Here is a 22,096-nt window from a genome sequence, read left to right as displayed (position 1 = left end):
TTATTACAGAAAAGCGGAAGGCAACAAGAGTTAATGCTGCTGCATGACAGCCTCAGAAAGCTGTAGGACCAAGTGGTCCAAATGTAGGACCAAATGGGCCAAATTCTGTAGTAGATGCTCACATGGATTCTCATCTCAAAAAACTATTTTACATCAGTAGTAGAGGTAGGATACAAGTCTCATGGAATGAAATTTCCCCTCCCCGACACCAAGTAAATTATAATTAGGTTTCCAATCCTTAATATCACAGCAAGAAAAGATAACTTCAATGTGTGCTTTACCTAAAAAGTTCAAATATTTCTCTCAGACATGTCTCCCACGGGATCCCTCCTCCTGGCTCCCATAGAGTCACAGTCACAGAATGGTTGAGGTTGAAAAGGACCTCTGGAGATCATCTAGTCCAACCCCCCTGCTCAAGCAGGTCACCTAGAGCACGCTGCACAGCATCGCATCCAGGCGGGTGAAGAAGTTTTTTCTCATGTTCAGATGGAACTGTCTGTGTTTCAGTTTGTGCCCGTTGCCTCGCGTCCTATCACTGGGCACCACTGAAAAGAGTCTGGCTCCATCCTCTTGACACCCTCCCTTCAGATACTTGTACACGTTGATAAGATCTCCTCTCAGCCTTCTCTTCTCCAGGCTAAACAGGCCCAGCTCTCTCAGTCTTTCCTCATAAGAGAGATGCTCCAGTCCCCTAATCATCTTTGTGGCCCTTCGCTGGACTTGCTCCAGTAGTGCCACATCCCTCTTGTACTGGGGAGCCCAGAACTGGACGCAGTACTCCAGATGTGGCCTCACCAGGGCTGAGGAGAGGGGGAGGATCACCTCCCTCGACCTGCTGGCAACACTCTTCCTGATGCACCCCAGCATACCATTGGCCTTCTTGGCCACAAGGGCACATTGCTGCCTCATGGTTAACTTGGTGTCCACCAGCACTCCCAGGTCCTTCTCCGCAGAGCTGCTTTCCAGCAGGTCAGCCCCAACCTGTACTGGTGCAGGGGGTTATTCCTCCCCAGGTGCAGGACCCTGCACTTGCCTTTGCTGAACTTCAGGAGGTTCCTCTCCGCCCACCTCTCCAGCCTGTCCAGGTCTCTCTTTACCATATGCCTTTATAAAAAAAATTACATGTTTTCTTTGCTAACCTGTCTGCTTGAAGCTTCCACTTTCTGCATCACCCAAACAAATTAAGGCTCAAAGTTCAACAATCTCCCACTTTGCAAACTTTTAGCCCCCCTGGACTAGCAAGATCACGGCAGTTCAGCGTTTTATGGCTCTAGGCCTCAGTCTGACTCTGTAAAAATACACAGGAGACCCAAGGTAACTTCTAAACGCGTCCAGCTAGAACGCAAGGAGGTTACATGCTATTTTGACAGCAAGCAGAAAAACGACTCTGGGAATTCTCCCGAATGCTCGTTCGAGTTTAGACAGGAGAAGGTTTGTAAGTAGAGATAACGTCTTTTATGGACCAGTTGGTACAGCCAAAAAAATTACACCAACACGCCCAGCTTCCGATCTTGAACAGCAGCAGCCAGTTACACAGCTAAATCCCCGCAGAGCAGCCCTGCTCAGGGCTCGGGTACCTCTGCGAGCCGAGGGAGGCAGAGCCGGTGCCATCCAGGGGACCCTGGCGGAAGGAGGGAGAAAGACGTAGTTTATAGCCTGGGATCAGGAAGAGGTAAACGGGAAGGGGGGAAAACAACCATGAGACCAGCCTGCCACGTTTTTTAACAGCAGGCTCATTTCACGGCTATTAAAATTGCAGATTTGCACTCCCAGGCTCACCTTCGTAAGACGTCGCACCGGTTTCTAGCTTTGCCCAGGCGTGCTGTGCTGTGGAAGCCGCGGCTGGATCGGGAAGGGCATCGGCACGCTTTGTAAACCGGCTCACAGGCGCCTGCACGAGCTCTGCTCGTTCCAGATGCAAAAGCAACAGCAGAGCTGGGACCACAGCACGAGCAGCAATAAGGACCACTCAAACCCTACTGAGGAACGTAAAGATCACACAAACCGACTTATAACCTTCGTTTGCAGTGGGAGAGCCCGGAAAGCCTTCCAAATCATCCCGACTTTTCCCTGTAAAAACGTTCCAGCCGACGGCCGGCTGATACCTCGCAACAGCGGCCGACACAGGTGCTGCAGAGACCTGCTGCTGCCACCAGAGCAGCGCAGCCGTGATTTCTGAATGCATTTATCACGAGCTAAGGAACGTCCTCAGGTATCTAGGAAAACGGCGTTCTCGTGTGAGCCAGCAGATTATGGATAGTGCATGGAGCAGCTGCAGTAGCGGAGCAAAGCAGGACAAACTGCCAGCTTCGAGGTGGATTCAGAAGATGACAGCCGTCCCTACATCTTTTCCGAGTGCACCACACGGCACACATTTCAAATAGGAGGCGAGCTGTATATTAATATGCATAATGTAACATATATTACATATATTAATATATATGGTATTGCTTCAATGAGCAGAGCCATCCAGCCTCACCATTTCCCTTTTATTTTCAATACCAGACACGCTGTTTATTAGTTTGCCACGATGGAAGAAGAGGATTCACCTCCCGATCTCCCCCTACACGATTTCAGGGCAGCATCTGCATCGCATTGCTCCCCCTTCTGCAGTAGCTTCAGCTCTCCTGGCCGCTTGCCTCGTGCAAAAACTGCTCATTTCCTCTACGATGTATTGAGATTTTACGAGCAGGAGCACAGCATCTCTTCCAAAGATTATTTTATTTTCTTATATCCTGAAAATCCCACCAGGAAAGAGGAATCCATGTCAGGTAATTTAAAACTGCTCCCAAAATAATGCCAAGGGTGTACTAGTCTTCTATTAAAATTACATATCAATCCCAGCTAAGACAAGAAGTAAGAATATATCCTGCCCTTGCACACTGAGCGTTTTAGGGGGGCGAGAGGTGGCGTTTTGTTTTGTTCTTAAGAACTACATCCATACAGTGGAAAAAAACGGATTATTTGTATAGTCTCTCTGCAGGCACGCCGAAGCTTTTCGGAGGAGGAGATTTTATAATCCGAGACAGACGCGCAGCAAGGGGGGGACAGGCAGCAGGTGGGCACACGCCAGGAGCGAGGCAGGGAATCGAGCGCGGGCTCGCAGGGCGCTCGAGCTGTCGGTCCCTTCACCTACACGTCGAAAATGTGGCTTCAAGCGGGAGGCTCCTATATGTTATTCTGCTCTCAGAATAACAAGCCGCCCCGACCCCACGCTGCATCCAAGAGAAGGTCCTTCAAGCCAGCAGTTTAGCAACTTCCCGACGGGGGGCTGCACCCAAAACGCTGCGTTCATCACCCACCAGCGCCGTTCCCCACTCACGGATCAAACCCCGACGGGAAACCACCACGCGGCTGCTGTCTCGGGCCGCCCCGCATCCTGCGGCGGTGAGGTCCAAGCCGGTTTTTGCGCGGGCGAAGGCGACCTTCCCCGCGCTTTAAGCCAGCTGCCTGGGTTTCATTAGACCTGCCTTAATCCAAATGCAATAAGCAGTAAAAATTGCCTCATTTTCTCTCCCCGCTCCTAACTTCATAGATCTTAGGAGTCCGAGCACAGAGGCAGCAGGACTGCTGGGAGGGGGGATTAGCGCTGCAAGGGTCTTTTCAACAAAAAGCCGTTTTATTAATTGCCGTTCAATAGCGGCAGGTGTGAAGAGCTAAGCTCAGGCAGAAATAACCAGCCACGGAAAACGGGACAAATGACTAGACAGCGGCTCTTTGGAAAAGGACCCAGCGATCACAGTAAATCAAACTGAGGAACAGCCAGTGCCGTGCTGTTACTAAAAAAGCGTGCATCACGCCAGTATGTACAACCCCCCTGAAATACCCCTTCTCCTCCATTTCCCTGATGACTGATCACCTGCCCCAGGTCAGGAACCTGACTTAAAACAAAACAAAAACCAAAAACAAATAACCCCCAAACCTACCAGCTGGAAAGACTTCAGAGTAGGAAAAATAAAAGTGATGAGAGGCCTAGAAAGCACGACCCTCTCGGATGGACTGAGACTACTCATCTTAGAGAGGACTAGACTGGAGAAGAACGTTACAACAGCCTCCAAACTGCAGAAGGCCGCCACAAAAAGCAGCAGAAATAATCTCTCTTCTGTGGTCACGACTGGTAGGAGAAAACTAGCAGAACTAAAGGGTAGGAAAAAAAGAAAAAAAATGTTTTCAACTACCTAACTTGAGTTTCCTAGAGCAGGGAGCATAGCGGTACCTAGGGGAACGCTAACATTAGACCAGGTTAGATAAAAATCCATCAGCAATGACACGGCCGAAGCAGAACTTGCCTTAGAGAAAGAGATGGACTAGTTGTTTCCTCGAGTTCGCCACCAGCCCCGTGAGTCTGGGATCCTTTCCCTTCCACACCTTGAATCATGTTTTCCAAATTGAACAATCCCAACGTATAATCTCTCCTCGTGTCTTTTCATTCCTACAATAACCTTTCTGAGATGGAATAACTACAACGGTACACGGTTGTCAAGATGTCGGGGTACTGGGAATTTGCAGAATGAGAACAACTCAACATTGCACTCCACATTTCCTAATAAGGAAGAAAGTCTGTGCAGTACAAGACTTGGGAATATTCAAGATGTACAACATAAAAAAAATAATAATAAAGGCAAGATTTTCCTCTGAAACCCCATAAGAAGTTAAATGAGAAGTGTGTTAGCAAAACTATACTGTTAAAAAATTAAAAACAAAAAAGCAAAGAATAAACAAATGTGAAAAAGTTTTGGTTCAATAAAATATTATGGTTTAAAGTCACCCAAATTAAGGAGATGCCTTTCTGAAGACATGTCCTATGTATTTCCAGTTAACTTAATCCTTTGTCAAAATGTAGATCACAAGCCAGTGACCCAGCGTCCCTTGAAAGAAACACAAGGTTTCTAGCGCAGAAATTCATTACTGAGGAGCTCACTTGGAGCAAGAAGAGTTCCCAGCTCTGCGCTAGACCTTAAGAGGCCAAGAATGATAGAAAGTTTAAACACAGAAAGCTTAACCATACAGTTCTGATCAGATTTCAGCTTGATTTGGGGCCACCTGAACTATAGCTGCCCTTTTCCCTCCATAGTGTGACGCTGTATTACACAGGGCCGGGTGAAGATGACACATCGAGCTCATATTCAGCATGTGCATTCGTAAAACCATGAAGCTGTTATTTCTACAAGTGTGGTATTATACAGAATGCCCCAAAGGTAGAAGCACATAACCGAAGATGCACACTAGCGATGCATTGCGGAGGGCATTTATTTTATACTTGCTTGCATGTACGTTCAAAGACCAGCGCTACTGAGAAAAAGGCCAAGATCAAATACAGAATGAATAGCTGGAACCAAACCCACACTCATCACTGGACCCACGGATGATCCTCTTGGGAAACCCTTACAAAGGGGATTCAGTATTTCTCAAATAAGCTTCTGTGTATATTTTTCCCATGTGCCGTTTTATAGATCGCATAGTAACGGAAATCAAGAGAGATCCTGAGGGTACAGAGATGGACTTCACAGTGCGCCACCAACAAAGTAGCTGTTTGCAGAATGGGAAACAGCAACAAGCCTTTACAAACAATGTGGGACTCCTGGCTAGAAACAATAGCTTTAAAAAAAAAAAAGAAGAAAAGAAAAAAGCGGACTCCTTTCATGGTATTTCCAATGGCCTCATCCTGCAATCAACCGCTGGATGAAGCCTCGCCTTGGAAAAAGCCATTGCAATACAGTTTCTTCTGATGTCAGGAAAGCCCACACAAAGAAGGTGTTCCTGCACGCATGCGTCGGTTTGTGGGATCGAGGCCTGCGTTGGAAACTAGGCATCTGCTTGGAAAGGCCAGAGTTAACTCGGAAAAGCAACAGTCAGCACAGCTAAACTAGAGCTCTTAATTCTTCTCCAGAAAACTTGCTTTTCTGAGGCTTTTTCCCCTGTTCATGACTTTGTTTCCTCTAATTCTCATTGAACAGTCCTGCACGCTTCTAGACCAGCTTCCATACAGGTCCCTCTCAACAGGTCACACTCCGTTTAGTTAGCAAGATTAGCTGTACTGTTCTCTGGACACAACCCGCACCTTTTTGGGTGCCATGCAGTTCAGACCCATTCACTAAGCAATTGGGTTTTGGTTTGGTTTTTTTTTTGGGGGGGGGGGGGGGGGGGGTGGGACAGGGAGGCGATAAATCCAGGTCACACCTTGCTGTTGAAGCTTGCTGAGAATCCAGTTCAGGAATGGAAGAGGCACACCATCTTCCCTTCCTCTGTTTTAACTTCTGCAGGAAAACGCGGAAGGTTCTCCAACCTCTGAAACTCACTGGTTAAGTCATTGCTATGCTTTTAAATATGCCCCAAACCATGTAATACTCAGATTTTAAGGCACAGCATCCAAGCTTAAATTGCAAGCCCACCCAACCCCTACACGTGGAAAAGCCTACAGTCTCTAGCTTCTACTCCCCACGATGCTGACTGGTTTCCTTCCCACTGCTTATCTACACTCCAATCCTACAAATGGCTTTTTCCCCATCCTACTGAACATAATCACTTTTTAAAGAAATGGGAAAATTCCACTTTTCCACACTTTTCTCTTGTATTTCTGCACAGCTTTAAAGGCTACAGTACTTGGAAAACCCATCCCTAGCTCTAACCATTTTACCTTCTAGTTAAGGCAACAAAAACTGGAGATGCTACTCAAAGAAACAAGCTATGCCTTTGCTTACAAGCCAGTGTTTCAGTATTTAGTGATCCCAAGCATCCCTATTTACTTTTAACTACTGTTCCTTCTTACTCTGAACACACAATGCTCTGAAGTTCATTTGCTTTTTTAATATTAATATTTCGCTTGCCAACACTGGGCAGGTACCTGGTGGTTAAGGTCAGATGTGCATCAGAAACTTTTGCTGAACCGACTCAGGCAGAATTCCCGTTACAGATAGTATTGCACACCAGAACGGGCACTGGAGCAGATGCTCCTGTAGCAGCAGATGTGCTCTTGACTATAAAGCGTATTTTTGCTTAAGAAATCAGTATAAGATACACAAGGAAAAGCATGTCTCCTAATGTAGAACAGGCCTAGCCTTAATATTTCTTGTGCCTCTAATGCACCACAGCATTCCAGTTTGCCAAAATAGTTGTTAAATTTCAGATGACTAACCCATTACTCTGGGAAGGAAGTTTTTTTGTTGCTGTTTTAAGATAGAAGGGAAACACTCCGGACAAAAGGAGACATTCACTTGGTTTCTCTTACCTTCAGTTTTTGCGCTTCACCCCTAACTTTCAGCAGCTCCGTGATGGAATCCACAAAGCCCTGGTAATGGAAGTTGCACATTTTTTCAATCTCGCGATCATGGTTTCTGATTCGCGCTTCCAATTTTTCCATGAAACGAGCGTGTTCCTCTCCATCATAGACAGACCTAAAAGAAGATGCCAGCGGGGGTCAGGATTCCAGTATGTGTTAGCGTCATTTCTTACAAGAAATACCCAGAACGTGAGCTTTAAAAAAAGTCTCCTGCGATAAAAGGAGAGCTCTGCTTATCACTTGCATACAGCTAGGCACCAAACCCAGGTTCGCAAATCTTTCTGTTCCAGCCTTTCTTCTTTTTTTCCCACCTGTCAAACACCAGCTTTGCGTTCCCTCAGAGATCACACCACGGCCAGCCCAGACCCGAATCATTTGAAACAAAGTCTCCATACTCTAGGTTTGATTTTCGATCATTATATGCCGCTGTCTGCTGTAACACAGGGCACCTCTCTGGCACAATTTGCTGGGTGTTCTTCAGGCTTCAAGGGGAAAGCCTTCTACAGAAGAACAGCATCTCTACAGCCGCCAAAATCCAGTCCCCTTCCCACCCCCACCTCTGCCAGCGCAGTCAGTCCTGCTGCAGAAAGACCAACATGGACCAAATCCCTATCCAACGGGAGGGGGATCCCCCAGGCCACGATACGGTGTACACTGCATGCTGCAGATGACTCGATCTTTGGTACAACCAAACAACATTCATGTCCAACTGAAAGAAAAAAAAAAAATCTATCACAGAATCACAGAATGGTTGAGGTTGGAAGGGACCTCTGGAGAACATCTAGTCCAACCCCCCTGCTCAAGCAGGTCACCTAGAGCACGTTGCACAGGATCGCCTCCAGGCGGGTTTTGAACGTCTCCAGAGAAGGAGACTCCAAACCTCTCTGGGCAACCTGGTCCAGTGCTCTGTCACCCTCACAGTGAAGAAGTCCTTCATATTTTGTTAAAATCCACACAACTGGTAAGAGAAGCTTAAATTGCCGTGTTAAAACAAACCAGAAAAATGCTTTTTGTTCTGCACGTGCCCAGCGCGCACCGGCTGGTACTGAAGCTGATTTCCAACAGCTTTGTAAAGCAGCTCAGGACCCGGCTCTCCTGTCTGCAGGAAGACGGTTGCCATGTGGAGTCAATACGTCACGACTGCGAAACAAGCTAATGCTGTTCTAGCAAACAGACAGCTGATGGGACCCCCAGAAACGGTAGGGGATTGTGCTTGCTTTCTGGTTTTGCACCAATTACAGTGATTTTCTGTGGAGTGTGCAGCTCCCACTCTTAGACCTGTCTCCACGATGTTATAGCATTTTGAGGAGCACTGCTAACTCCTCAGCCTGACTTCTCTCTCCAGGCAGAAGTATTAAGTACATGAGGAGCTATATGAAGTCTGAGGCTGCATCATTTCAGAAAATGAGGCGAAGTTAATTATAAGCTGGACTCCACGCAGCAACTAGAGGTGAAAGATGGGGAAGGACAGCACTGTAACAAGCCACAGGAGGCACAAAACGATCACTGTTTGCAGCAGTGGCAAGAGACACTTCAGGAGGAACCAGAAGTAGAGGAACCCTGCTAGGCATCTTAAATCTTCCTGCCCAAAGCACCCACACGATGTGACCTTTCGATGTGATCTGTGCCCACGGGTCACTTTGGAGAACTCCACCTTCCGAAGCCACAAAGGTCTCTAAAGTTAGGTAGAAAATATCGAGGCAGAACTGAAAGCTGAAGGGAAAAAACTGAATTATCATCCGTTAAAACCTTCCATAACAACTTCAATTATACAATTTCAGTAAACTATTCTCAATGAAAAAAAAATATATATATATATATATATATATATATGAAGAAGCCAGAATCTTTAAGCCTTTCTAAAATTCAGTGTAAAATAACCCAGTCCTACATCACACCTTTCAACAGTATACAGAGAAGTCTTTGAAGGTTACAACATCGTGTTCTTCAGTACCAACCAGCTTCTACCCTTGGACTAAAGGTAGAAAGGGATATAACTTCCTCAAATTATACGAATGTCACCACAGCATGATGCTAGTGGTTTTTCCTTCAGCTTAACCAGGCACGGAGATTTGCTGGTAAAACATCCAAATATTAAAGCTAGAGACAGAGTGCCATCTAGCGATGCTCGGCCCGTCTGCGGCGCTTCTCGGCGAACAAGGCCCCTCTGTTCTAACCAACTCCGACTTAATTCAAAGACGAAAACACACACAGAACCAACTCAGGCTACAGAAGCTGCGCTTTTATTCAAGTACAAATTTTAAAGAAAAATGCAGACAGTAATTATGGGTTCCATACAAGTGTGCTTGCATGAAAAGGAAAATACCGTTTGCAATACTGCTTGCATTTACAGAAGCATCTAGCAACCAAGCAATCTCTAAATAGTTTACAAACTGCAGGCAAAATTTCGTTTGCAGATGGCTAGACACAAAGTTCCCGTGTTTTTTTTTTTTATTAGCCTGACTCTACGTTAGAAAAAATGAGTTGGTGACGGACAGCAACAAAATCCCAGCATCCTAAAGGTCAGCTCTAAGCTCATTTTAAAAAATTCTGTATCTTCCTGCTCGTTCACAACCCTACCAGGTAAAACCAGCAGCCTTCACTTCCACTCTCCCTTTAAAACGCAAGCGAACGGGCAAAACCCAAGCGCTTTCTGCCACTGCAGAGAAGCTCCAGACCGAACCACCAACGCTCTTCCAAGGGCACGGGACGCCGAGCACCGACTCGGCGTTGAGCTTCACGTGAGCAGACTGCAATGACTGCCGATTCCCAAAAGAAACAAGCAGGGCTCGGTCTGACCGCACGGAAAGCAAATCATCGCCGGCCGACGCTTCCTAATGTCCCCCAGCCCCAAACCCTACCATCAGCAGCTTAGGTTCCCGGGCCCCCATCAGAGGTCCACCTTTCTCAACCAGTTCTGTAGCTGTCCAAGCTCCAGCATCACTCTCGGAAAACCACCCCTGTGGTTTCAAGTCCTTAAGGTTCATGCACTGCTATTGACCTAGCAATTAGGGGTTCCTTCTCAAGACCAGCTCCAGATCTCAGCTGCTCCACTCAGCTGAAAAAAAAAACCTAGGAACAGAGCAGAAGTTTGGGGAATACAACCATTTTCAACTCCTTCCTCCTTTTCAGGGTCACCACGTTTGGGGCATTAGACTTCACGCTTCTTACCTAGCAAACCTTGGGAAAACCCAGCATCTTGCCCTGGATATAGGGGAATTTTCTCCAGCTGCTCCCCTGAATCTCATCTCCTCTCCATGTGCACTTCACTTCCAGTAACAACTCGTCTAGTTGGAGCACTTATTCTAGCCCGCTCTGGATCTTTTGCACAGCGCTACTCAATCGCTGAGCGACTAGTGATTTATAAGACACTCGGTGAGCCACAAAAAGCCTCTACAAAAAGAAATCTTATACATATATTTATGCTACTAATAATCACAACAAAGCAATAATTAAGTAAGGAAAACAAAAATAAAAGTTAGGTTTTGGCTATTCGTTTTCTTGGTCGTAAACGCAAGGCGCTGTGAGAATGCTACAGAAAGTGATCCATGAGGTCGTCTTTTTTCTTTGATATTAAGAAAATGGTTGTTACATAGCTTGAGGAATAACCTCCCCCTTGAAAGAAAAAACCCTTTGACTAGAAGTCAGAGGAACAGCGGCCTGGCCTGCACGCACCGAGCTTGTAACTCTGGAGAAGGGTATAATTTCTTAGATTAATGATTCTGTGCTCACTAACAGATCTCTCTGGTTTATATTTTTAAGTACACTCGCTAAACAAAAGCATTTAAAAATTACTTTGAAAAAGCTCTTGGATTGTATTGTTGAGTTTCACAATTTCTGCATTCATTAAAAATCCACTTTGGTTTTTGAAAAGGTCAACTGGAAAAAAAAAAAAATCTTTCCAGGAAAGTTATACTAGGCGACGTACCAGCGAGACCAGGGGTTCTGGTCTGCAGCCTTGCTTCCGCTACAAAAATCCATCCCCCAAAACAGGTCCACACCGAGGAGCCAAGCTAGTAACAGCTAGTAACGAGCCGGAGAGACTCCGGGCGCAGAGCGAGCTGCTCAGATGCCCTTTCCGTTTTCCAAGCGGGAGCCTGCTCACGCGTCCCAGAGCCACGCGGGATGCTGCTAGCTCTCAGGCACCGGGTTGCACCAAACCATCTGCGGTCTTGAGGCCACCCAAAAGAGCAAAAGCTGGGAAGGGAGCAAAAGCTGGGGGAACACAACCCAAGGGGAGGCTGCGAGAGATCCCGGGCTTAGCCGCAGCTTTCCTCCCCAGGGAGACGGCGGGGCGGGCTGCACGCTCCCGGGAACCTTGCCTCCTGCCCCTCCGAGCACTGGAGCACCTACGGCCTCTCCAGGAGTCGCTCGGACGCGCCACCGCGCGAGCGGTCTCCGGCAGTAGCTCCTCGGCCAGACGGGCGCTGCAAGCAGAGCTGATAACAGCACTAGACGGGGGACCCTCGGTGGACGTTTCAAAGCGCGGCGAGCTCCGCACCCGAGCCCGCGCCGGGCTCCCAGCTCCAAAGCCGCTGCCGCCGCGGCTGGGAAGTCTCCAGGGGCAAAATGAAAGGGCAGCGGAACAATGCGCCGAGGACGCCGCGGGGACAGCGGGCCGCAAGTGACTCGCTTGTGCTTTCAATTAATAAGTGGAACAAATTCCTGAGTCCGCTGTGGACTTCAATTATTTTTTTTTTCTTCTTCTTTTTTTTCCCCTTTAAAACTTCTGTAGTGGTTTTAATCCGTCAGAAACATTTCCTTCTCATTAGGCTACATAAAAGCATTAGCAGTTTGTTTAATCTTACGCTAACTTTTGTTACAAACAAATTAACTACTGAGCAATGCAAAAAAAGAAAAAAACCCACAAGAGTGGTGCAACAACGCCACGGAAAAAGGTCAAGGCAAGTTTGCAAGACTAATACCTGCTTAATAGCTAACGGACAGAGCTCCTAACTTCAAGCTCTGCGGTTCACAAGCTTTGCCTGCATATTAGCAAACTGCACTTTAAAAGAAACCCCATTTACTTGGTGCATCACACCTGAAAGCGCTCGAGGTGAAGGTCAAGCGTCAAACTTGCTTTTTAGCTTTAATTCCACCAATTAAATAGAACTTAATTCCACTCTGATCTCCCATGACACTGACACAGGTTTATATTTAGGTCACAAACACAGCAGAGCAAGCAGCAACGTTTTGTTGGGTTTTTTTTTTAAATGAGAAGTACACAAGATCTAATTGTAAATATTTTTCATATCATAGTTTAGAAAGCATCCCCACGTATGTGGATCTAAATACGAAAAGTACATCTTGCACATACAAGGCTACCCCCAATTGTATTTTCAGCCTACAACAGATCTTTCCAACCACTGTAAAATTCAGCAAAATATTAGCAATATCCCATTATCACTAGGTTCTCCAGTAAAATATAAACCAGTTTCTGAACAGCACCACTACTCTTAGTGTGATTATTTGGCAGGATAACACCGGTTTCATAGCTAGGGGGAAGCTGTAAACGGGAATACCTTGACTTCAGTAAAGCTTCTGACATGGCTGAATTTGAGTATTCTCCTAAGCACTTAAGGAAAAACCCTGTACAGAAAATTACCATAAACCACATGCATACGCTAGTCGAGAAAAACCGCCCTAAAAAACCGAAGTCGCTCGTCAAAGGCTGGGCTCAACCAGAGGGGCTTTTCAACAGCGGTTCCACACGAATTTGTTCCGGGCCTGCTTTTCCTCAGCGGTTTTATTAACAAATTAGAAAATATAACGCAAGCTGTGCTTTAAAAACACGCTGCTAAGACCAAGCCGAGAGGAGTCCCAAGCCTCCCGCAACGCGGCGTCCCCCCTTCGAGACCTCGGGAGATCGGAAACGCGAGCGGAAGGCCAGAGCCAGGAGGTCGACGAGAGGCGAGCACCAGGCACCGGCCCAAGGAAGCGGCAGCGCGAATAAACCAGGATTAGCAGGGAGGCAGCTTTCCAAGAGAGGAGCCGGGATATTCGGCCCAGCACACACGGCACCAGCCACCTGGGTTGGAAGCAGTAAGTGAGAGGTGGTTGCTCCGAGGTCCAAGGCTCCTCCAAGGCTTCGGCCTCACCAGATTTCTGTAGGGCAACAGAAACTCTTGAAGACGAGTGGAATAACCTACAGAGAAGGGAGACATCCTCACTGCTGGCCGGGAGCACCTCTCCGCGCAGAGGAACGATGCAATCCTGAGCTCCGGACCTGCCCCACGTCTTCCCCGGCAGCGGGGCAAGCGCCTGCCGGAGATACCGATACCCCGACAGCAGCGATACCCCTGCGCTCAGCCCCAAACGCACACCTGCAACTTCATCCCCGGTCCCCCTGAACCACCGACTGAGCCCCAAATTCCTGAACAGGTTAATTTTTGTATTTGGATACTTATTTATAGATGGCAGGAGAGAGAAAAGGAGAAGGGAAAACGTGGTCGGCACCAGTATTTTTGGTGCAGATTATCCCCTTCTCAAAAACTCTTAAGCTCCCTTCACCGCTCAGCGTAAAAGCTGGCATCAAGTTGGCGTCAAGCTCGAAGCCACGCAGACTCTTCAGAGAGACCACGAAAGGCCACGGTAATGCCACATCTTGCTCCTCGCTCGCAGAGCCCTGCTAGATGAAGGCCACCTCCACAGTCCGTCACAGAGGTGACGGAACCACCCTGCAGATGGTTTTGGAGAAAAGCCCTTTCTGCTGGATACCGCTGCTCTCTTGCTGTACTAATTACCCTCTCCGCAGCACAAGGAAGAGGAGAAAATGAAGATTTGACAGTGAAGAAAGCCACCCTTCCAGTGCGTCCAAAACTCAGATCACTGATAACAGGATATAGTTTTTATAAACTTTAGAGAATTAATAATTTAGTCATTACATCTATAAAAGCAGATTGGATTACCACAAAAAAAATTTAATGTCTATACTTGCTGTGTTATTGCCCAATAAAAGTTTTTTTTCTTACTAACAAAGTTCATTTTGTTGTCTTATGCACTGTTTCAACAAGTTGAATTTTTTTTTTGGTGCATTCTTGGCTTTAAGTTTTGGACCCTCCTTTCTGCTGTGAAGCAATATTGTCACAACGTCCAGCAGAGGCACAACAAATCCTCAAGACATGCACGATGTTAAAAGCGCTACACTATAAAAACCACACAGAGCGCATTAAAACCCGACGGCAGGGCGACTGATAACTTCCACGCTCCAAGCACGCCCATCAGCGCCTTTGCCAAAATGACTCGGGCAGCAATTCCAGTGAGGGCTCCGCACGCGCGTACGTGTGTCGCATGCAGGGTGCTTAAGACCAAAGTAGCGACTTCGGGCCTCCATCGCCTCCACGGGAGGTGCGGTGCGAGACGCGACAGCCCTTGGCACCGAGCTCCCCGCCTGGCAGCTCGGTGTCCCAGCACCGCCAGCTTCTTGCTCCTTTGCTCTCCCCGAAGAACATGGATCATTATCAAGGTCAACTCAAGGTCTCAGTTGAACGAGATGGCACCGTCAAGTTTTTCGCCGCCAACTCGTTGTGTCGAGAAGATCCTGACTTTTCCGCAGTAGACGGATTTGCACTCTGCAGCACGCAGCTTTGCCAGGGGAAAAAAGCTCACTGCCAGTTCCTCCTCCGGTCCCGTTTACAGCTTCTGCCTTCCTGCGCGAAACCCTTAGACCCTCTCCTGCACCAGCAACACCCCAAAACAAGTGACGCTACTCTAAAAAGCCTTGATGTTTTTTTGTAGCCCAGATCAATTTAATCAAATCAGATTAGGAGCAATCATACAAACAGCTCCAGAAGGAAGGCTTAGAAAACAGTGGCGGCTTGGCAGGCGCAGGCAGTTTGCTGACCCAGTTTCTTCCACCAGCACAGTCAGAGCTAGAAGAGGCTCTCATTTACGGCCTAATTGCTTTCTAAAATTTACGTGCAAGTATCAGATTAGAAACTGATTCAGCTGCCTAAATACGGATGCCAAGTACCCTTTGAGACACCCGCCTAGGGCACGTCAATCTGAACAGGACCTACAGGAGACCCATCGCTTTCTAGAGAGGCAGCTGGAGGTCAGATAAGATATCTCAGGGCATCCCAAATGGCACGAAGTATCTCTGCTTATGGAGCTGCATCGCTCCCTGCGTGCGTCAGTTCAGTTTAAGCCGTTTCGTTCAATTTGAGAAGACTTGCGTCAAGAACCTGCAGTAACGTGTGCCAGAAGCACAGATACTGTAAAAAGAGATGCATTCACAAATGAACTTGATTTGGTGAAAGTACATGAAAAGATGGCTTCTCCAAAAAGGTAAAGCTGGGGATGGAAGAATAGATTTACTGAATTTTACTCCACTCTTGTAGTTCTCTGTTTAGGTAAATACTCCATCACATCCCCAGGAACTATGCAGTAAAAATAAGACACACTAGTGATGAACAGGAGTCTCAAAGTGATGATGAAGTTTTAATTAAGCTTTGCAGAAACTTTGTCAAAGAGGTATTTTACAGATCGTGCCTCAGTTAAAAAAAAGGAGATAAAGTGTCTTTAAGGCAAGAGAACACGTTAGGACCAGCTGTAAGAACTGAACCAAGATCCAGGAGCTGTGGCATATCTGTTGAGGCTTGGACAGCTAAATGAATGACAGGTATCTGCAATAAAAATAAGCCAAGCTTGACTAGCCTTGGAGCCACTCAAGAGGTGCGCTATGCTGGACTCCAATAAAACTGACCAACAGACCTCCATAAAGAGTTACTAACCCTGCCCCGAACCTCTGCTGTCCCAACCGGTTCAGGGGCAAGGTCTTAGACTCTAATGCTGCGTTCCAGGACAACGAACCCACCACCACCACCCCTTTCCAACAAACCTCAGCTTCATCCCCCAAACCACTGCTCACTTCTGAACTCCAGTGCTATAACTGAAAGTCCATCCTCTTTCCAACTATGTCTTCTCTGGCAAACTCATCTGGAGGACATGAGCCACAGTAACAGCAACATCCTCAGGGAGGAAAGCCGCATGAAAAGTCAACAGGGTTTGGGATGTATGACTACCAGAGGAGGCCCAGACTCGCATTCCCCTGCAAATACTTGGGTCTATTGAAGAAAGGAAAAATAGTAATGGGCTTAAATTGCCCAGGAGAATTAGGTTAAACATTAGACAGTTTTCTAACTGTAAGAGTGGCAGAAAACCAAAACAGACCATCTAGGCATGTTATGGAATCTCTTTAATTGGACATTTCTAAGAATAGGTTAGAAAAACATCGTGCAGGAGTGGCTTAGGCTTATTTGCTCCTGGAGAGACCAAATTCCTCCTCCGACAGGGAGAGGATGAAGTAGGTAACTTCTTGAGATCCCCTGAAGCCCCGTTTTCTACAATTCTGACCTGAATACCTAAAGCTGTTTGGAAACCACTTGATCTTAACTAACACTGTACTAAACCCTAAAGATGAAAGAAATGGTGTATTTGGCCCTGGGTACTAAATCCAGACAGGTTTCACAAGGATTTCAAAGAACCCAACTCAACTTTCACTGAAAGCAACAGAAAAATTTCCATTTCCTTCATTTGTACAAGATCACATCTTTAGTTATAAAATACTCTAAAGCCTTCTTAAGTACTTACTTATGACAAAGCAGCACTTTTAGACTATACGTTACTGGAAAAATGGAGCCACCATAAAGCCACAGCCATCTCTGGGGTGGAATATAGGAACTGTTCTGTGCCAGACAAGATTCTGAAGGAAACGAATAATAATTACCCTAATTGAAAATATAATGGAACAACTTGGTTATAATGTCCCTGTTACAGAACAAAACTCAGATGATAAAAGACCATAAGAGGGAGAGCTTGAACAAATTAGCGTTCATCCTTGAGAAGAGCCAGGAAATGGAAGGAGCAACCCAAAGCCAGGCAAGCCAGAACAGCTACAACAAACACGAATGTCCCCAACTGAGGCAAATACGGGGAGAACTGGCCACGAGCAGAGCTTTTAACTTCCCTCCTTTTTCTGAGAGCACAATGGAAACAATTCCCCCAAGAACAAAAGCGATGCGTCAGCAGGCCCTCCTCTCTCAAGCTCTTTCAAGTTGGAAGGACAGTTGATTTGCACCATGTGTAGGATAGGAATGCTAGCTAGAACCAAACGAGATAAATTTCATCCCATCCAAGCTGGTTAACATTAAGACAGAGATGAATCATCTTTACAAGGCCTGTAAACAACACGGTTTTCAAAAAAGAGGAAGAAATCTAATGGTACACCCTAGTCACACTTACTTTGCAGGAAGTTTCTGAGTGTTTATACCATATGCATACTATTGTTCGGAAAAGTGTCGAAATAAGGGGGCAGACAAACTCACCAGAATCAGCGGACGTGGATTTAAAGCCACCACAAATGTTCTAACCTCGCTTCTGCTGTGCCTTTCAATGGTGTTCCAGCACGTTCAATCCTTCATGACAGGCCGCGATTGGGGAGCAGAGGACACAATTAGAATAATGGAGTAGATGTGCATCAGATGTGCTATTTATAAAGAGAGACAGAAAGCTCAACAGCCATCAGCTCCTCGTCTCTGGTGATTCTCACTCTGGCCTTTAACGAATTACCAACTTTTAAAGGGGGAAAACAAATTATCTAAATTCACTAGGACACAGGCTACCTTTATATGGTAAGTCAGCTGTGAAGGAAACACCAGTACCAGACCACTGAATATCCAAGGCCCAGAGCTGTACAACACTGAAAAAAAAAAGTACAAAAACGATCAAATGATTGAGTGCTGGAGAAAGTGCCTTGAACATGGCAGGACACTTGGAGAGATCTCTCCATTTAGCTTATTTAGATGAGGAATCAAGAGGCAATTCAAACACTAGATGCAAGTGTATTCATTAAACGACATACCAGATCCTGAAGAACTCTTAATTCAGGGAAGAAAAGCTTAACAGCACAACATGGTTGCAACCTTAAGCCAGATAAACTCAAAGCAGAGAGGAGGCATACTGGTTTTGCTTGCTTGTTTCCAAACCCACTGGTAGGGACCAACAGGGAGGTGGTGGAACCAACAGGGAAGTGGTGGAATCATCCTCTCCATCAAGTATCTTCCAAGCTGGCCACTGTGCAGGGCAACGTACATTAACCAGACATGTCATCTTGCTCAATATAGGGGTAACAGAGTACAATATAGGGGTAACAGAGGGGTAACAGTACATACAGCCCTCTCCTTACCCTGGCAAAACTACACAGCTAACCCAAACTGGAACAGAGTAGGCACCACTGCTTAAATACTGTGTAACATGCTGAAGAAAATCTTGGGTAGCAGTGTACCCAGGGGTCAACACTGGAACCATTACCATTTAACATCTTCATTAATGAGCTGGATGACGAGACAGAGCGCACCCTCAGCAAGTTTGCAGCCGATACAAAATTGGGACGAGCGGCTGATGCACCAGAGGGCTGTGCTGCCCTTCAGAGGGACCACGACAGGCTGGAGAAATGGGCAAAAGCAGGAACCTCACAAAGTTCAACAAATGCAAGTTCCGCACCCGGGGAGGAATAAGCCACCAGGGCAGGCTGGGGGCCGAGCAGCTCTGCAGAAAAGCACCTGGGAGTCCTGGTGGACATCAAGTTGAACATGAGCCAAAAAATAAGTCCCTGCAGCAAAGATGGCCAGCAGCATCCTGGGCTGTGTTAGGCAGACGGTTGCCAGCAGCTTGAGGTAGGGGATCCTCCCCCTCTACTTAGCACTGGTGAGGCCAGATCTGGGGTGCTGGGTCCAGTTCTGGGCTCCTCAGCACAAGAGAGACACGAGCATATTGAAATGAGTCTAGCAAAGGACCGCAAAGCTGATTAAGGGACTGGAGGGTCTGACGTACAAGGAGAGGCTGAGAGAGCTGGGACAGCTCAGCCTGGAGAAGAGAAGGCTGAGGGGGGATCTTATCAATGCGTATAAGTATCTGATGGGTGTAGAAAGGATGGGGCCACACTCTTCTCAGTGGTGCCCAGTGACAGGACGAGAGGCAACGGACACAAACCGAAATACAGGAAATTCCTTAAACACAGGAAAAAGCTTTGTTACTCTGAGGGTGATCAAACAGCGCAACAGGTTGCCCAGAACGGTTATAGTGTCTCCATCCCTGGAGATATTAAAAAAAAACACCAGAGAAGGGCCTGAGCAACCTGCTCCAGCTGACCCTGCTCCGAGCAGGGGGTTTGGACCAGACGATCTGCAGAGGTCCCTGCCAATCCTCAGCAATCCTGTGAACATTTTCACCAACAGAGACCAGTCACCGATGCCAGGTTTTTTCTCTCCTTTCTTGCCCTCCCCACCTCCAAAAAACACTTCAGCATTGAAAGGGGCCCAGCAAATTGTTAAGCTGATGATGAAACCGATCCCAGCTTAAGGGAAAGATTCTTTTAGATATTCTTATCCAAGTAGAAATATTGCCAAAGAGAAATAAAGCTGTTATAGCAAATATTGCTTCTGAGTATTTACTTTTAAATAAAAACATTTCAAATCAGTCTGGTATTTTAATGGCTATATCTGGACAAGTTTTCTAAAATAATGTGACATGTAAGAGACATGAAGCAAGAGCTACCTCTAAAGGTCTAGATAAAATTGTTCCCAGAGGAAAGAAGGAGAAGCAGGTGATCCAAATTTCAAGTTTTATTCCTTTACTCAGTAAATGCCAGGAAAGCCCCCCGGGCAGCAATAACCTGAATTACAGGAATCACATTGTCTGTGCCCAGCACCACCTCTGCAATTATGTCCCCCTCCAAAATGTCATCACCATGAATAATTAGCAAGAGAGATAGCAGAAGAGAAGACTAATTAGTTCCGGTAATTCCTCTTTGCTCAGAGTACAGTTATCACCTCCTGCTAACACCTTAATAACAACAGCAACCCTATAATCTGCAATACCTGCAAGAGCGCAGGTAGGGGCCCTGCTCTTAAGGCTGTTTTACATCCTCCTTTTCTCCCCATACAGAGGAAATTCCAAAAACTCAACAGCTAATTTGGGCCCCGAGTTCATCTTTGCTTAAAGCATAACTCAAGTAATTCCACTCCCGCTCGAGTCAAAGTCTCCTCTCCCATGGTTGATGGATTTGGGTGTCTCAGAAGGTGCAAGCATCAACAACCTCATCCTGCGAGAAGGACATTTATACTGTCCAAATGGATTCTCCAGTGTAAAGTGAGGCACAAACTCAGGCTTTTTGTTCACCCACGGGGTCTCTTCTTAAGGCCATCTGCCTTTAAGAAAGTTGTAGGAACTCAGCACCTTTGAAACTCCCACCTCTCTGTCAAGTATCTTAAAAACACAGCCAAATCCAAGCACCCTTAGAGAGGGAACCCACAAGCATCATGACCAATTTTAGCTTAAGAGCCCCTTTAGGAAGGCAGGCTAAAGGACACATTTCCACTGCTAGATCATCTTGCAGCAAGGACGATAAAAGCAGCACCTGGAGGGGTGGGGGTACAGGATGGTGACAGAACTGTTGGAGGTTTTCACCCCTCTGGGCCCACCTCCTATGATGGTAGGGAGGTGACATCATCACCACACCTTTGGGACCGTCATGAACTTCGGGTTTCCCTCTGTATCTTCACGCATGCAACTATGATCCCTCAACACTGAGTAGGTTATCCCTCCTCCAACCGGGGAGGAAGGAACTAATCTTACCATTTTTAAACACTTGGAAGGAGCAGCAACAAGGAGTGATGAGATGTGGGTTTGTTTATTCTGGCACACAGCTCACTTATTCACGCCTCAACCATAACAGATTAGTGCAACAAAACTTCACAAGACAGCCAGATACTGCGAAGTGATTTCACATCTTGTCATCGATAAGCTTTTCACTAACACAAACGTTCATACTGAAAGCGTGTCTTTACCTTCGATATTTCGTAACTTATTTGACCTTTAATTACATAATTTTAGGGGCCTTGCAATTCTAGCACAAGGAGAGAGTTGCACCGAGCTAGATAACAGGCATACAAGTACCCCAGTAACTCACCTACAAGCGCGTGAGAATTTGATAAAGAATAGCAAAACAAGCCTCTCCCCCAAACGCTGTCCTACATTCCTGGAAGTATTTGTTCCTGGAATCAGGCATCCTGCTGGTTTGCTGTACAGCTGTATGCGGGCAAGTCTACTGTGCAGATTCCCCACCTGCCCCACAAGGACTTGCAGGAAGATTACTTCAAACAACCATCACGAGCTACCAGCAGACAAGGCGGCAGGGGAGGCGGTTTTGATAACGTTGTTCCGACTTGCCTTTCAAAGGGAGATGGATTCAACCTTGCCCGAGAGAGATCATGTACACGCTTCTCCAGCTTATCCGGATTGCCTGGTTACAGACTGATAAATGACTCGGGTGGGAAGGAGTCAGGCAAGCCCTCTAAGCCCAGAAGAGCTCAGCTAGGAGCACAGTCCTCCTGCCATGCTTTCTGCTGGGAGGGAGCCCAAGCAGAGAGCCCGCAAGTCAACCCAAGCTGCAGGGGACTCCTGGAGGAAAGGCCACATGGTCAGCAAGCCTAGAGAGAGATGGAAGAATAATGCAAGAGCAAGCTCCAAGTTCTCTTTCAGGCTAGCATTTATCGGAAAACAACACAAGGACGACAAATCCCATGCAAGAAGCACTGACAAGAGCTTAATGCAACAGATGCTAAGTGCAAGAGCAGCATCAGACCAAGAACTGGAAAGAACAGACCTCTGTCAACACCAACACTGACCCTACCAAAGCCAAACAAAGACGGACGATAGGTGCCCAAAGGCTTCCCCAAATACAACAGAATACAGATTACTAGAAGGGATACCAAGAAATGTTTTGTTCCCGAGTTTGAGCGATCCTGAAAAGAGCTT

At 46.7% G+C, this 22,096-nt stretch overlaps 1 protein-coding gene across 5 annotated transcripts in view; it reads right to left on the bottom strand.

Moving 5' to 3' along the window:
* Positions 1-22,096, bottom strand: part of EXOC6B (exocyst complex component 6B) — a 292,943-nt gene that overhangs the window by 238,272 nt on the left and 32,575 nt on the right. For 4 of the 5 annotated variants that reach the window (XR_010884476.1, XM_067298408.1, XM_067298409.1 and 1 more), the window contains exon 2: positions 7,229-7,394. Coding sequence is in view for 3 of the 5 variants with exons in the window: in XM_067298408.1 (XP_067154509.1) it covers positions 7,229-7,394 (166 nt within the window). In the remaining 2 variants the exon portion in view is untranslated. The remainder of the gene's footprint in view (positions 1-7,228; positions 7,395-22,096) is intronic. The other variant, XM_067298411.1, reaches the window with a different exon arrangement.

Source organism: Apteryx mantelli, chromosome 5 (genome assembly GCF_036417845.1).
Source record: "Apteryx mantelli isolate bAptMan1 chromosome 5, bAptMan1.hap1, whole genome shotgun sequence".
Classification (NCBI taxonomy): Eukaryota; Metazoa; Chordata; class Aves; order Apterygiformes; family Apterygidae; genus Apteryx; species Apteryx mantelli.
The sequence above is the reverse complement of the archived record's forward strand: the minus strand, read 5'-3'. Positions and strand labels throughout refer to the sequence as shown.